The sequence below is a fragment of the Oncorhynchus masou genome, chromosome 9 (genome assembly GCF_036934945.1).
Source record: "Oncorhynchus masou masou isolate Uvic2021 chromosome 9, UVic_Omas_1.1, whole genome shotgun sequence".
Classification (NCBI taxonomy): Eukaryota; Metazoa; Chordata; class Actinopteri; order Salmoniformes; family Salmonidae; genus Oncorhynchus; species Oncorhynchus masou.
The window spans coordinates 70574552-70591954 of NC_088220.1; the positions used below are offsets into that span (position 1 = coordinate 70574552).

At 43.3% G+C, this 17403-nt stretch overlaps 1 protein-coding gene across 2 annotated transcripts in view; it reads right to left on the reverse strand.

Annotated features, from left to right (window-relative positions):
• Window positions 1–17403, reverse strand: part of LOC135546565 (kinase suppressor of Ras 1-like) — a 53171-nt gene that overhangs the window by 31128 nt on the left and 4640 nt on the right. For both annotated transcript variants that reach the window (XM_064975100.1, XM_064975102.1), the window contains exon 2: window positions 1699–1839. In XM_064975100.1, the coding sequence (XP_064831172.1) occupies window positions 1699–1839 (141 nt within the window). The remainder of the gene's footprint in view (window positions 1–1698; window positions 1840–17403) is intronic.

Here is a 17403-nt window from a genome sequence, read left to right on the forward strand (position 1 = left end):
GAGTTATTGGCATGCTTGAAAAATGTATTGCTTTACAAAATAAATGTGTTATTTTCTCCTCTGATATGAGCCCACAAACAAAATCATCAATTTTCCTACAGTGCGTAACTATATCCAGTCATCATCAGTACAGATGTCAGAGTTTTTAGTTAAACTGAGAGATAACTTTGAAACAAGACTTGATGAGTTCAGTCTCCCCACAAAGGTGATTCAGTTTTTTAGGGACTTATTACATACCGATGCAGAGCGGAGACTTCTCTGCAATAGCTAAACAAGTGCCGACTTCACATGATGTGGGTCCCCTCTCCCTAAAGTTCATAGACATGCAAGCATCTTATCTGAGGCAGGTGCATCAATCTATGGGCTGTGCAAAGTTTTGGACTGAGCATATTATTGCAGAAACATTCTCAAACATACAGGATTAAATATTTTGTTTAATCTAAAATACAACAATATATAAACAATTCAACTAATGAATAATATGTGTGTAGATTGTGTGTGATAGAGTGCACATGTTTAACTAAAAGTCCCCATAGAATAGTAAACTAATAGATATTTGACCAATTGGGGACATTTTGCCAAGTTGTAGGTATGATACAAAGGTTTCAGTGTATGTATAATACTCAAATAATGCTTGCAAACTACTTTGCTTTTCGCTTGGGTCTGTTTAATGTTGTTACAGTTTGCCTACTAGTCTACATAGCCAGCTAGCCTATTGTAGCCAACCTAGCCAGCTAGCCTATTGTAGGCAACCTAGACAGCTAGCCTATTGTAGGCAACCTATCCAGCTAGCCTACTGTAGGCAACTGAGACAGCTAGCCTATTGTAGGCAACCTAGCCAGCTAGCCTACTGTAGGCAACCTAGCCAGCTAGCCTACTGTAGGCAACCTAGCCAGCTAGCCTACTGTAGGCAACCTAGCCAGCTAGCCTATTGTAGGCAACCTAGCCAGCTAGCCTATTGTAGGCAACATAGCCAGCTAGCCTATTGTAGAAAACCTAGCCAGCTTGTGTTATGCTAACACATGTATTACAACGTGTTTGCTGTTTTAATGGCAAAACATTGCCGATTGGTGTTTATTTATCAATGGCAGTTTTGCAAATCTATCTGATATTATTTGATTGTTCATACAATGCATCTAGCTAGTGTTTATTTTGACTATGTAATATAGACCTAATAATTAATATAATATGTGTGTCTGAAAGGATTTGATTGGTAAGCATATTTTTCATAGGGAACCCTTCTGGTCAGGTATAATATATATTTTATTAATGTACTTTTATGGATAATTGACATGCATTTTAAAAAATCTACACAAATATGCTAATGTTATGCAAATGCATAAGGAGCCTCATTAAATATGTACACTGCAGTACCAAAACCCAGGTACAGGGGGCGCGCTCTGGATACACACTCACATACACTGTGACTGAAAAAAAAACACCTTCTGGGGACTGAACACAAATAATGAGATATTCATACTAGACATATTAGCATGCAATTTTCTATCAGTTACAATGGTCTGCCTGAACATTAACATGATTTTGTCCCCAGTTTGTCAAGACGTCCACACATGGAAGGTGTGCAAACAGTTCAATGTCCCCATAGGGTCAGCAAAACAAGAACACACACACACGCAGACGCACACACACACACACACACACACACACACACACACACACGGTGTGAACAAATAGTACCTGTATGAGTTCAGGTCTGAGGTTGATGGTGCAGAGCCAGTCTCCCAGTCGAGGGTAGCTGGCCAGGGCCTGGGTCCTTTGTCTCTCAGGCACTCTCTGCTTACACTGCAGCTGCTTACAGATGTACTTAGTCAGTTTCACCTGGAGGGGGTGACAACACAAATAGAAGAGCGTTAAGACGCCGCTTGGTCTGAGCTCCAAAAATATTTTGGGGGAAAATTTCATTAAGACAGTTCCGAAAATAACTGAAACACAGATGATGCTAAGCAAAAGCATTATCTGATTGTTGTTATAACCAAGTAGAACAAAATGAGTGGATAATGAAACTTGCAGCACAACAAACAGTTGATCCTTTGCAAGCACAGTGTGTGGGAGTTTAATTTCATTTTAACAAAGGAGACTGACGACAAACTGACAACTGCGGGTGTGAAACCCACTGATGTTTGAGAACAAACTGAACTGCATGGTGTTTCTTTCTTGTTATTTTCAGCATGAGGTCTGGTGTTCTATGCAAAATACCCGGTGAGAAGCGAGACTTGAGCTCAGGCTGAGGAAATCCCCCTGTCGACTAAGAGTTAGAGTGGGCCGCAGTGAAGTGAAGAGAGAGAGAGAGAGAGAGAGAGAGAGAGAGAGAGAGAGGACAGAGAAATATATACAGTGGGGGGGAAAGTATTTAGTCAGCCACCAATTGTGCAAGTTCTCCCACTTAAAAAGATGAGAGAGGCCTGTAATTTTCATCATAGGTACACTTCAACTATGACAGACAAAATGAGAAGAAAAATCCAGAAAATCACATTGTAGGATTTTTAATGAATTTATTTGCAAATTATGGTGGAAAATAAGTATTTGGTCAATAACAAAAGTTTATCTCAATACTTTGTTATATACCCTTTGTTGGCAATGACAGAGGTCAAACGTTTTCTGTAAGTCTTCACAAGGTTTTCACACACTGTTGCTGGAGAGTTGTTATTAGCCTATTACTTGTGAATGATATATTATCACTTTGTCATGATGCCCAGCATGTGTACAGTAAGGCAAGAAATGCATATGCCTTTTTCCCCCAACTTTTTCAAATCATAGTCACACACCTCATGTATCCTAGCCCACAGGCCTATATGTTTTGATAATGTTTGTATCTCAACTAAAGTGGCCAAATAACCTAAAAGTAAGCACATTAATCAGCTTTACAATGGGTTTAAAACCTAATTGGCAGACATACGCAGCATGTGAGTTTCAAGTTTGGGGAAGATCATTTTCACCATAAAAATGCACCTTTTTAATAAAAGCATTACTTGCATAATCGCATTTGCGGTCCTTTTGAGAATGGTGTTTTCCCGCTAATGGAACATTTGCGCTTATAGCATACTGCCATGTGCGCATTGCTGCGCTTATAATGTGAAGAAAAAGCCTAATAGTTTATCAACATGTTAAGCTAAATGTTCTAATCTGTTGTGTCAGCCTCAATGCTTAAAAAAGTAGTTTTGATGCTAGTTGTATTCATTTGGGATCTTTCCTAAACCACAACTGTCCCAGACTATGTTTGGAATATTTCTTTCTCTCACAGAATAGGTTGACTTTTGCACTATGGGGGATAGTAGATTGACATAGGCTAGTGCTTTTGCTGTTCGTAAGTCCTACTCATCTTGTTGACTGATGAAAAGTAAATGAGGACAGTTCTTCCAATATCTTCAATATTCACTTCAGAATTGGATAAGAACTCGCACAGTTGCATCCCCGGTGTGTCTGTCTTCCATTGTAGTTTGTGAGAAAGACCCAATCACGTGACGGAGAGCCATTTGAGTGAAATGGGCTTTGGAGCACGCAGCTTGGAGAAGGGAATTATAATGATTCTATTCAGCCCAAGGGCACAACGGCCACTGGCCGCAAAAAAACATGGATTTTTTTATGCGGCATTACGGCCACACAAAGGGGATGCCGCTGCGAAATTTGAGACATTATCAAATGCTTGTCAAATTGTGAATGAGAGACTGATGAAGTGTGTGCAGCCTTTCTGTAAGTCTTCACAAGGTTTTCACACACTGTTGCTGGAGAGTTGTTATTAGCCTATTACTTGTGAATGATATATTATCACTTGTCATGATGCCCAAGTTGCAGAGCTCATGTCTTTTATGCAACTTTTTTCAAATTATCATTATAGTCGCAGACTTAGAATATATTAAAAATCAAAACATACAGCCCAATGTTTGTATCACAACTAAAGTTACATAAATAACTCTAAATTAAGCATTTAGGAGTACCTGTTTCTTTGTTAACTGCTCAACACAGAATAGCAACATGTGCGCACTCCCTCAAATCATTTTTAGAAAATATCCTTTCTATTTCATTCAGCTCTGTTCAATTGTATTCTTCATACTATAAAATAATATAATATAATGCCACAGAATTGTCTGCTAATGTAACGACGTTCTTCGTTTGTCGAAAGAGAGTCGGACCGAAATGCAGCGTGTTGGTTACTCATGTTTTTAATGAAAACAAATGACGATACATGAAATAACTTATAAATACCAAAACAACAAACGGAATGTGAAAAAACCTATACAGCCTGTCTGGTGAACACTAACACAGAGACAGGAACAATCACCCACGAAATACACAGTGAAACCCAGGCTACCTAAATACGGTTCCCCATCAGAGACAACAAGAATCACCTGACTCTGATTGAGAACCGCCTCAGGCAGCCAAACCTAAACTAAACACACCCCTAATCAACCACAATCCCAATGCCTACAAAAACCCCAATACAACAACACAATAACATAAACCCATGTCACACCCTGGCCTGACCAACTAATTATCTAAAACACAAAATACTAAGACCAAGGCGTGACAGCTAAATTAACTAGTGTAAATGTGTTTATGTTAATTAACAGTCAATTAACAGTTATTTGCTTGACAATCACCGGCTGACGAAATTTCATGACCGCCACAGCCCTAGCCAGGCGCATCAGGTTTGAACTGCAACGCTGCTGGGTTTTTCACAGGGAGGTGCAACTCAATATTAGGAAGGTGTTCTTAATGTTTTGTACACTCAGGCCTAAAAAGTAACAACTTTGTCTCAGAAGCACCTCAGTGTTATAAGCTCTTAAGAACATGAATGGAGAACGTTGATAAAGGAGAGAAAATGTCTCTGTAGAATATTGATATGCACTCCTACCTCCTAAACAGAGAAGGTGGAGATGGAGTGGCCAGTTCCAGTTCATCCTTGACTGACTGGGTATTTAACAGTTCTCCCCTCAGAACAGCAAACAGTCCTCATTACATACAAACTCAGAGGAACACCGAGCTGCCTTTCTCATGGGGGCGTCGGCTTGTGCCACTGCCATGACAACCGAGCACCATGGAAACCCTGCAGCCACAGACAGCGGAACCCGTTTATGTAAAAAATGTGATTATGGGAGATGCTGGGCTGGGGTCACAGAGAGGACTAGAGAGATCAGTTAGAGCAGGGATGGGCAGCTTTGATGGGGTTAGGGGCCACAGAAAATCTGAATTTATTATGAGGGATGCAGTGGGGGGATCAATCCGGGGGCGTCAAAAGGGGGGGCCAGTTGCCCATCCTTGAGTTAGATTATAGCAGAGTCAAGTTGTCCACCTTACCTTCGGACACCAGATCCCAGAAAGCAAGCTTTTACCTGGCAACCAGTGGACTGAACTGGACTCACATATACTGTACCTCTTATCCTTCTGTCCAGCCACAAGCATTACTTCTAGTCTTATCCCTCTGTCCAGCCACAAGCATTTACTTCTAGTCTTATCCTTCTGTCCAGCCACAAGCATTAGTTCTAGTCTTATCCCTCTGTCCAGCCACAAGCATTACTTCTAGTCTTATCCCTCTGTCCAGCCAAAAGCATTACTTCTAGTCTTATCCCTCTGTCTAGCCACAAGCATTACTTCTAGTCTTATCCCTCTGTCCAGCTACAAGCATTACTTCTAGTCTTATCCTTCTGTCCAGCCACAAGCATTACTTCTCGTCTTATCCCTCTGTCCAGCCACAAGCATTACTTCTAGTCTTATCCTTCTGTCCAGCCACAAGCATTACTTCTAGTCTTATCCTTCTGTCCAGCCACAAGCATTACTTCTAGTCTTATCCCTCTGTCCAGCCACAAGCATTACTTCTAGTCTTATCCTTCTGTCCAGCTAAAAGCATTACTTCTAGTCTTATCCCTCTGTCCAGCCACAAGCATTACTTCTAGTCTTATCCCTCTGTCCAGCCACAAGCATTACTTCTAGTCTTATCCCTCTGTCCAGCCAGAAGTATTACTTCTAGTCTTATCCCTCTGTCCAGCCACAAGCATTACTTCTAGTCTTATCCCTCTGTCCAGCCACAAGCATTACTTCTAATCGTATCCCTCTGTCTAGCCACAAGCATTACTTCTAGTCTTATCCCTCTGTCCAGCCACAAGCATTACTTCTAGTCTTATCCCTCTGTCCAGCCACAAGCATTACTTCTAATCGTATCCCTCTGTCCAGCCACAAGCATTACTTCTAGTCTTATCCCTCTGTCCAGCCACAAGCATTACTTCTAATCGTATCCTTCTGTCCAGCCACAAGCATTACTTCTAGTCTTATCCCTCTGTCCAGCCACAAGCATTACTTCTAGTCTTATCTCTCTGTCCAGCCACAAGCATTACTTCTAATCGTATCCCTCTGTCTAGCCACAAGCATTACTTCTAGTCTTATCCCTCTGTCCAGCCACAAGCATTACTACTAGTCTTATCCCTCTGTCCAGCCACAAGCATTACTTCTAATCGTATCCCTCTGTCCAACCACAAGCATTACTTCTAGTCTTATCCCTCTGTCCAGCCACAAGCATTACTTCTAATCGTATCCCTCTGTCTAGCCACAAGCATTACTTCTAGTCTTATCCCTCTGTCCAGCCACAAGCATTACTTCTAATCGTATCCCTCTGTCTAGCCACAAGCATTACTTCTAGTCTTATCCCTCTGTCCAGCCACAAGCATTACTACTAGTCTTATCCCTCTGTCCAGCCACAAGCATTACTTCTAATCGTATCCCTCTGTCCAACCACAAGCATTACTTCTAGTCTTATCCCTCTGTCCAGCCACAAGCATTACTTCTAATCGTATCCCTCTGTCTAGCCACAAGCATTACTTCTAGTCTTATCCCTCTGTCCAGCCACAAGCATTACTTCTAATCGTATCCCTCTGTCCAGCCACAAGCATTACTTCTAGTCTTATCCCTCTGTCCAGCCACAAGCATTACTTCTAATCGTATCCCTCTGTCCAGCCACAAGCATTACTTCTAATCGTATCCCTCTGTCCAGCCACAAGCATTACTTCTAGTCTTATCCCTCTGTCCAGCCACAAGCATTACTTCTAATCGTATCCCTCTGTCCAGCCACAAGCATTACTTCTAGTCTTATCCCTCTGTCCAGCCACAAGCATTACTTCTAATCGTATCCCTCTGTCCAGCCACAAGCATTACTTCTAGTCTTATCCCTCTGTCCAGCCAGAAGTATTACTTCTAGTCTTATCCCTCTGTCCAGCCACAAGCATTACTTCTAGTCTTATCCCTCTGTCCAGCCACAAGCATTACTTCTAATCGTATCCCTCTGTCTAGCCACAAGCATTACTTCTAGTCTTATCCCTCTGTCCAGCCACAAGCATTACTTCTAGTCTTATCCCTCTGTCCAGCCACAAGCATTACTTCTAATCGTATCCCTCTGTCCAGCCACAAGCATTACTTCTAGTCTTATCCCTCTGTCCAGCCACAAGCATTACTTCTAATCGTATCCTTCTGTCCAGCCACAAGCATTACTTCTAGTCTTATCCCTCTGTCCAGCCACAAGCATTACTTCTAGTCTTATCCCTCTGTCCAGCCACAAGCATTACTTCTAATCGTATCCCTCTGTCTAGCCACAAGCATTACTTCTAGTCTTATCCCTCTGTCCAGCCACAAGCATTACTACTAGTCTTATCCCTCTGTCCAGCCACAAGCATTACTTCTAATCGTATCCCTCTGTCCAACCACAAGCATTACTTCTAGTCTTATCCCTCTGTCCAGCCACAAGCATTACTTCTAATCGTATCCCTCTGTCTAGCCACAAGCATTACTTCTAGTCTTATCCCTCTGTCCAGCCACAAGCATTACTTCTAATCGTATCCCTCTGTCTAGCCACAAGCATTACTTCTAGTCTTATCCCTCTGTCCAGCCACAAGCATTACTACTAGTCTTATCCCTCTGTCCAGCCACAAGCATTACTTCTAATCGTATCCCTCTGTCCAACCACAAGCATTACTTCTAGTCTTATCCCTCTGTCCAGCCACAAGCATTACTTCTAATCGTATCCCTCTGTCCAGCCACAAGCATTACTTCTAGTCGTATCCCTCTGTCCAGCCACAAGCATTACTTCTAATCGTATCCCTCTGTCCAGCCACAAGCATTACTTCTAGTCTTATCCCTCTGTCCAGCCACAAGCATTACTTCTAATCGTATCCCTCTGTCCAGCCACAAGCATTACTTCTAATCGTATCCCTCTGTCCAGCCACAAGCATTACTTCTAGTCTTATCCCTCTGTCCAGCCACAAGCATTACTTCTAATCGTATCCCTCTGTCCAGCCACAAGCATTACTTCTAGTCTTATCCCTCTGTCCAGCCACAAGCATTACTTCTAATCGTATCCCTCTGTCCAGCCACAAGCATTACTTCTAATCGTATCCCTCTGTCCAGCCACAAGCATTACTTCTAATCGTATCCCTCTGTCCAGCCACAAGCATTACTTCTAATCGTATCCCTCTGTCCAGCCACAAGCATTACTTCTAATCGTATCCCTCTGTCCAGCCACAAGCATTACTTCTAATCGTATCCCTCTGTCCAGCCACAAGCATTACTTCTAATCGTATCCCTCTGTCCAGCCACAAGCATTACTTCTAGTCTTATCCCTCTGTCCAGCCAGAAGTATTACTTCTGAAAGTAATACGTCTGCAGAATTTCAGTCAGTGTTTTAAGTATTTTGTTTTTTAAAAGCTGGATGTTTAGCTTATTTCAACCAAAAAGCTGGGGCTGAAGGTGAGTTAAGAGGGTAGGCAACTGTAAATAGGTTTAAGTTCATGTTTAGGCTCCCATCGTTAGTCACTGATGATCCTGGTAGGTTTTAGAGAGTCTGGCCTAGTGGAACAGCATCAAAGTTTCATTAGCACTAGACCAGTCTGACGGAGGCTGTCTCTGAATGACCTCCTGTCTCTTTCCCTACCAGAGAATGGCCATGGCTGATTTGATGTACTTCACTGAGCGACTAGAGGAAACCAGGCGGTGTTGGTTTGCACCCTACAACGCCAGGCCTCGTTCCGCTGTGGCGCTCTTCGTTATTCACTGTCTATCTTTCTCTCCATCTCCCAGCTCTGTTACATGGCAGGCACAAGCAGCGAGGGGTAGGGCAGGCTGAGTGGGGACCATGGGGCAGACAGACAGCACGTATCTGTGCCCACATGTTTTTCCACAGTGTGTGTAACTAAATTGTGTTTATTGTGTGTGACAATGACCCAAGGAAAGGGCCTTTTCACAGAAAGAATAAAGGAGGTGGCCTTGGCTGCCAGTACTCAACCTTTGAATGTTAGTCTCTAAGTACCAGACAACGCCTGTGTGGGGGAGGGACGATACTGGTTCTCAAGATATCATTCTCAACCACTACCACAGTTCATTCCTTGAAGCTGACCTGTATATTGCAGTTGTGAAAAATACCACAGTACGCAAACGGTAAGCATCACTTCTCCGTGTAAGTTTCCATCTATGGAAAAAACATTTGTGTGTCTAAGTTAAGGCAAAGGAAACAGTGACAGAAGTGACAAAGTGAGCGAGCAAAAAGGTTAAGAAAGGAAGGAGAAATCTAACAAGACAAAGAGAGCTGGGGAGGGGAACGAGAGACAGATCGTCTGCAAAACCACATGGGAGTTTCCTGACACTACACGACCCATCATTTTGTAGTTCTGTTTCTTCCACTGACTGCACCGTAGCTGCTGCTTAGGATAATCGCCAAAATGATCAAACTAGCACTTCTATGATCTTCCCAAAAAAGTGTGACAAGAGCCGCAAAAGTAAAAATCTCTGCAAAATGTTTATTTAATGACAGGTTTCCCAGAAACAGACAATGTGGGCAGATAATATGGGCCATGTCCATCCCTGGGATGCCAGATCTGATTACAGAGTAGAAGCTGACCACCGTAGCATTATTAGTTGGTGTATGGAAATCAGATGACGGCTGTTAGTTAGGTGTGGTCAGTCTGTAGATGGTACTTTCAACTGAAGGAGTCACAGGGCCCTGTAATAAGGTGCCAGTAGCACTAGGGCTGTGACGATCATGACATTTTGTCAGCCGGTGATTGTCATGCAAATAACTGCCAGCCTCAAGGTAAATGACCGTTAATTAACATAAACACGTTTAGCATCTCCTTGCTTCCACGCATAGCCTAGAAGCCACTGATAGAGACGTTAGGAATATCTATATTTTAAAAAGTCAAATTAAGAGCAATAAATCCATTTAATTTAGCCTACACCATCACAAAAAACCTGCCTATTTTAGGCAGGTCTAAAGAAACATGATGTGAAGAAAATGTAGTCTATTTCAGAAGAACAGAATAGCATACTGTAAATTGTCTTCATGTTAGGCCCTGATATGGCTATGCCATACATCTGTGGGCTACACTAGTTATTTTAGCAGACAAGATTTGCTTATAATTCCTGTGGCATTATTTGATATTTTTGTAGTAAGAAGAATACAATTGAACAAAGCTGAATAAAATAGAAAGGACATTTTCTCCAAAAGATTTCCAAGGGAGTGCGCACATGCGGCTATTCTGTGTTGAGCGGTTAACGAAGAAACAGGTCCTCCTAAACTGAACAAAAATATAAACGCAACATGCAAACATACTTAATGGGTGACATGTCTGATTACTATGCAGGCCATGGACGAACTGACCATTTAGGCTCCTGAGTGGCGCAGCGGTCTAATGCACTGCATCTCTGTGCTCGAAGTGTCACATGAGAGAGTCCCATGAGAGAGTTTCATCATAGCCCTTGATGTTTTTTGCGACTGCACTTGAAGAAACTTTAAAAGTTCTTGACATTTTCCGGATTGAATAACCTTCAAGTCTTAAAGTAATAATGGACTGTCATTTCTCTTTGCTTATTTGAGCTGTTCTTGCCATTATATGGACTTTTACCAAATAGGGCTATCTTCTGTATACCACCCCTATCTTGTCAGAACAACAACTGATTGGCTCAAATGCATTAAGAAGGAAAGAAATTCCACAAATTAACTTTTTACAAGGCACACCTGTTAATTATTCCAGATGACTAGCTCATGAAGGTGGTTGAGAGAATATCAAGAGTGTGCAAAGCTGTCATCAAGGCAAAGGGTGGCTACTTTGAAGAATCTCAAATATAAAATATATTTTGGTTTGTTTAACACTTTTTTGGTTACTACATGATTCTATATGTGTTATTTCATAGTTTTGATGTCTTCACTATTATTCTACAATGTAGGAAATAGTCAAAGTAAAGAAAAACCCTTGAACGAGTAGGTGTGTCCAAACTTTTGACTGGTACTGTATACTAAATAATATACAGTGCAATCAGAAAGTATTCAGACCCCTATTCCTATATTTTATTAAGTTACAGCCTGATTCTAAAATTGATTAAATTGTATTTTTCCCTCATCAATCTACACACAATACCCCACAAAGAAAATACTGGCTTTTACAAATTTTAGCAAATTGATTAAAAAAATAAGAAAACGTAAATATCACATTTACATTAGTATTCAGACCCTTTACTCTGTACTTTGTTGAAGCACCTTTGGCAGCGATTACAGCCTCGACTGTTCTTGGGTATGATGCTACAAGCTGGGCACACCTGTATTTGGGGAGTTTCTCCCATTCTTCTCTGCAGATCCTCTCAAGCTCTGTCAGGTTAGATGGGGAGCATCACTACACAGCTATTTTCAGGTCTCTCCAGAGATGTTCGATCGAGTTTAAGTCCGGGCCCTGGTTGGGCCACTCAAGGACATTCAGAAACTTGTCCCAAAGTCACTCCCGCATTGTCTTGGCTATGTGCTTAGGGTCGTTCTCCTCTTGGAAGGTGAACCTTCATCCCAGTCTGAAGTCCTGAGCACTCTGGAGCAGGTTTTCATCAATGATCTCACTGTACTTTGCTCCGTTCATCTTTCCCTCGATACTGACTAGTCTCCCAGTACCTCCCGCTCAAAAACATCCCCACAGCATGATGCTGCCACCACCATGCTTCACTGTAGGGATGGTGCTAGGTTTCCTCCAGACGTGAGGCTTGGCATTCAGTCCAAAGACTTCCATCTTGGTTTCATCAGACCAGAGAATCTTGTTTCTCATGGTCTGAGAGTCCTTTAGGTGCCTTTTGGCAAACTCCAAGCGGGTTGGGGTGGTAGCGGTTAGAGCGTTGGGCCAGTAACCAAAAGGTTGCTGGATCGAATCACCGAGCTGACATTGTAAAAATCTGTTGTTCTGCCCCTGAGAAAGGCAGTTAACCCACTGTTCCCCGGGCGCCAAAGACGTGGATGTCGATTACGGCAGCCCCCCTCACCTCTCTGATTCAGAGAGGTTGGGTTAAATGCCCCCTGACCAAGGTCACCTCACTGACCAAGGCCCTTCTCTGCCGATTGCTCAGTTTGGCCAGGTGACCAGTTCTAGGAAGAGTCTCGGTGGTTCCAAACTTCTTACATTTAAGAACGATGGAGGCCACTGTGTTCTTGGGGACCTTCTATGCTGCAGACATTTTTTGGTACCCTTCCCCAGATCTGTGCCTCGACACAATCCTGTCTCGGAGCTATACAGGAAATTCCTTCGACCACATGGCTTGGTTTTTGCTCTGACATGCACTGTCAACTGTGGGACCTTATACAGTCAGGTGTGTGCCATTCCAAATAATGTCCAGTCAATTGAATTTACCACAAGTGGACAACAAGCATGTTGTAGAAACATCTCAAGGTTGATCAATGGAAAAATTATGCACCTGAACTCAATTCGAGTCTCATAGCAAAGGGTCTGAACACCTATGTAAATTAGGTATTTCTGTTTTTGCAATTTCTAAAAAAACTGTTTTTGCTTTGTCATTATGGGGTATTGTGTGTAGATTGAGGAGGTAATTTTTTTTATTTGATCTATTTTAGAATAAGGCTGTAACGTAACAAAATGTGGAAAAAGTCAAGGCGTCTGAATACTTTCCGAATGCACTGTATGTGTGAAGTAAATTTTGATTGATAATAGGCCATTAACATGTAGCAGGGGGAAAAATACATGTAACTTTTCCCGGGGTTAATTTTCATGCTAGCCAGTTAGGCTACTCCGGTTGTAAAGCGAAACAATGTGCTTATTAATATTAGAAAAGTTGAGAAATAAATATAGTAGGCCTAGCCTATAGAAAGCTGATGGGATCCTCCCTTTTTTAACAGAGGCCACCCAAACTCTGTTTTCCCACTCTATTGCATAGCTTATAGAAATGTTTCCCAACATGTGCTCTCATAAAGTGTTTGATTTGATTTTCGATTGCATTTGCATTGATGTCAGAGTGATCAGAGGGACAATAGAGCCCTGAGTATCAGGCCATTAGCGACTGGCAGTTAGCAAGTTTGGTAGGCTGCTAATGACCATCAGCCAGTGCACAGTTTTGGAGAAGCCTAGTTACCATGACTAAACGGTCATGTGGAATTTGACTGCGGTCATGACTAGTGACTGCTGGTGTGGTGGTAATATGGTCACCATAACAGCCCTTAGTAGCACCCAGGATTAACCTCGCTATACATTCAGCATCACAGGCCTGTGAAGTTTACAAGGACAGCGACTTCAGTTTACGTGACCAATGACATGGTTTTAAAAAGGTTACTTCCCTGGTTTACGAACTGCACAGCTCAATCTTTTAAGACAGTATTTTGGTTCAAACTATTCAAAGACAATCTTGTACACAAGAATGATCCTCTTCACACAATAATGACCTTATTGTTATGCAATTGCAGTACAGCTAATATAAGGAAGTTGAAAACCAGTCGGAAAGACAACACCACTTCTGCAATTACATAAGATTCATGTTTCAGGCTGCACCAAACATTTCTCCAATTTTTCCTCATCTGGTGTCCAGCAACGCTCAAGTCTAGCCTATCCCAACCCCCACACACCTGTCCTGACGGACATAATATCTGCCCCTTGTGGTCAGAGTCCTTTATCCATTGCTTTATGACAATGACAGTGTAGAACAGTGCTGCTCATCTCCAATATCCAATGTAAACACAATACAGGCCGTTTACATGGACAGACCTGAGTAACCCAATTCCCCATGCAGCCACTTAGCTCAGGCCTGACCACCCTATACAGACAGACAGGCCTATTGTGGGTTCGAGATGAAAGGGGGGGTAGAGAATAAACAGAGGGAAAGGGAGTGAACGAGGGGGGGGGGGAGGGGGGAGAGAGAGGAAAGAGACAGACAAATACAGAGAAAGAGAGAAAGGGAGTGAAAGAGAGAGGGGTGGGGAGAAGGGAGAGAGGAGGGAGGGAGAGGAAAGAGACAGACAAATACAGAGAAAAAGAGAAAGGGAGTGAAAGAGAGAGGTGTGGGGAGAAGGGAGAGAGGAGAGAGGAGGGAGGGAGAGGAAAGAGACAGACAAATACAGAGAAAAAGAGAAAGGGAGTGAAAGAGGGGGGGGAGAAGGGATAGAGGAGGGAGGGAGAGGAAAGAGACAGACAAATACAGAGGAAGAGAGAAAGGGAGTGAAAGAGAGAGGGTGGGGAGAAGGGAGAGAGGAGGGAGGGAGAGAGAGGAAAGAGACAGACAAATACAGAGAAAAGGAGAAAGGGAGTGAAAGAGGGGGGAGAAGGGATAGAGGGAGAGGAAAGAGACAGACAAATACAGAGAAAGAGAGAAAGGGAGTGAACGCGAGAGGGGTGGGGAGAAGGGAGAGAGGGAGAGGAAAGAGACAGACAAATACAGAGAAAGAGAGAAAGGGAGTGAACGCGAGAGGGGGAGAAGGGAGAGAGGAGAGAGGAGGGAGGGAGAGGAAAGAGACAGACAAATACAGAGAAAGAGAGAAAGGGAGTGAAAGAGAGGGGGGAGAAGGGAGAGAGGAGAGAGGAGGGAGGGAGAGGAAAGAGACAGACAAATACAGAGAAAGAGAGAAAGGGAGTGAAAGAGAGGGGGGAGAAGGGAGAGAGGAGAGAGGAGGGAGGGAGAGGAAAGAGACAGACAAATACAGAGAAAGAGAGAAAGGGAGTGAAAGAGAGAGGGGTGGGGAGAAGGGAGAGAGGAGGGAGGGAGAGGAAAGAGACAGACAAATACAGAGAAAGAGAGAAAGGGAGTGAAAGAGAGAGGGGTGGGGAGAAGGGACAGAGGAGGGAGGGAGAGGAAAGAGACAGACAAATACAGAGAAAGAGAGAAAGGGAGTGAAAGAGAGAGGGGTGGGGAGAAGGGAGAGAGGAGAGAGGAGGGAGGGAGAGGAAAGGGACAGACAAATACAGAGAAAGAGAGAAAGGCCTGGCAGTGGCTTAGGCTGCCTCTTTTGTTCGTAACCATGTTGTTGTCTGCTGGTTCCCTGGTTCCCCCAGTCCAGTCTCAAAGGAAGCCCCTCGATATTCAGCTTCAATAAGAGACAGCCATGTTGGATATCTCCTTCTTCATATATTCCTCCCTTATTTCCTCATTCCCCTTTTTCTCCCCTTCCTTCCTCTCCTCCCACTGTTTCTCACTCTATCTTTAGCTTTCAACAGCCCGCACTGAGAATGTGTGGGAGGGAGAGAAGTCCAAATTTAGATGCTGCTACATTAATAGCGATGAGAAATCCAGATTAGACGGCCTTCTCCAGCGCTTTGAATTGAACAATCCCATGGGAGAGAGGCTAGTAGGCCAATTTAGTGTCCCTGATATGACCTGTACGGAATAGGTGATGCTATCAAATCAAAATGTATTTGTCACATGCACCAAATATAACAGGTTACAGTGAAATGCTGACTTACAAGCCCTTAACCAACAATGCAGTTTTAAGAAAAAAATACCCCAAATCAATAAAAGCAACAAATGATTAAAGAGCAGCAGTAAAATAACAATAGCAAGGCTACATACATGGGGTACTGGTACAGAGTCAATGTGCAGGGGCACCAGTTAGTCAAGGTAATTGAGGTAAGTAACTCAGCAAAAAAAGAAGCGTCCCTTTTTCAAGACCCTGTCTTTCAGGGTCCTGAATTCGTAATTCGTAAAAATCCAAATAACTTCACAGATCTTCATTGTAAAGGGTTTAAACACTGTTTCCCATGCTTGTTCAATGAACCAAAAACAATTCATGAAAATCTACCTGTGGAACAGTCGTTAAGACACTAACAGCTTACAGACGGTAGGCAATTAAGGTCACAGTTATGAAAACTTAGGACACGAAAGAGGCCTTTCTACTGACTCTGAAAAACACCAAAAGAAAGATGACCAGCGTCCCTGCTCATCTGAGTGAACGTGCCTTAGGCATGCTGCAAGGAGGCATGAGGACTGCAGATGTGGCCAGGGCAATACATTGCAATGTCTGTACTGTGAGAAACCTAAGACAGCGCTACAGGGAGGCAGGAGGGACAGCTGATCATCCTCGCAGTGGCAGACCACGTGTAACAACACCTGTACAGGATCGGTACATGCGGGACAGGTACAGGATGGCAGCAACAACTGTCCGAGTTACACCAGGAATGCACAATCCCTCCATCAGTGCTCAGACTGTCTGCAATAGTTTGAGAGAGGCTGGGCTGAGGGCTTGTAGGCCTGTTGTAAGGCAGGTCCTCACCAGAATTCACTGGCAACAACGTTGCTATGGGCACAAAACCACCGTCGCTGGATCAGACAGGACTGGCAAAAAGTGCTCTTCACTGATGAGTTGCGGTTTTGTCTCATGAGTGGGATGGTCGGATTCACGTTTATCGTCAAAGGATTTAGGCTTACACCGAAGGCCTGTACTTTGGAGAGAGATCAATTTGGAGGTGGAGGGTCCGTCATGTTCTGGGGCGGTGTGTCACGGCATCATCGGACTGAGCTTGTTGTCATTGCAGTCATTCTCAACGCTGTACGTTACAGGGAAGACATCCTCCTCACTCATGTGGTACCCTTCCTGGAGGCTCATCCTGACATGACCCTCCAGCATGACAATGCCACCAGCCACACTGCTTGTTCTGTGAGTTATTTCCTGCAAGTCAGCAATGTCAGTGTTCTGCCATGGCCAGCGAAGAGCCCGGATCTTAATCCTATTGAGCACGTCTGGGACCTGTTGGATCGGTGGGCTAGGGCCAGGGCCATTCCCCCTAGAAATGTGCGGGAACTTGCAGGTGCCTAGGTAGAAGAGTGGGGTAACATCTCAGAGCAAGAACTGGCAAATCTGGTGCAGTCCATGAGGAGGAGATTTACTGCAATACTTAATGCAGCTGGTAGTCACACCAGATACTGACTGTTACTCTTATTTTGACTCCTCCTTTGTTCAGGGACACATTATTCCATTTCTGTTCGTCATATGTCTGTGGAACTTGTTCAGTTTATGTCTCAGTTGTTATGTTCATACAAATATTTACACGTTAAGTTTGCTGAAAATAAACGCAGTTGACAGTGAGAGGACGATTCTTTTTTTGCTGAGTTTATGTACATGTAAGTAGAGTTATTAACGTGACTATGCATAGATAATAAACA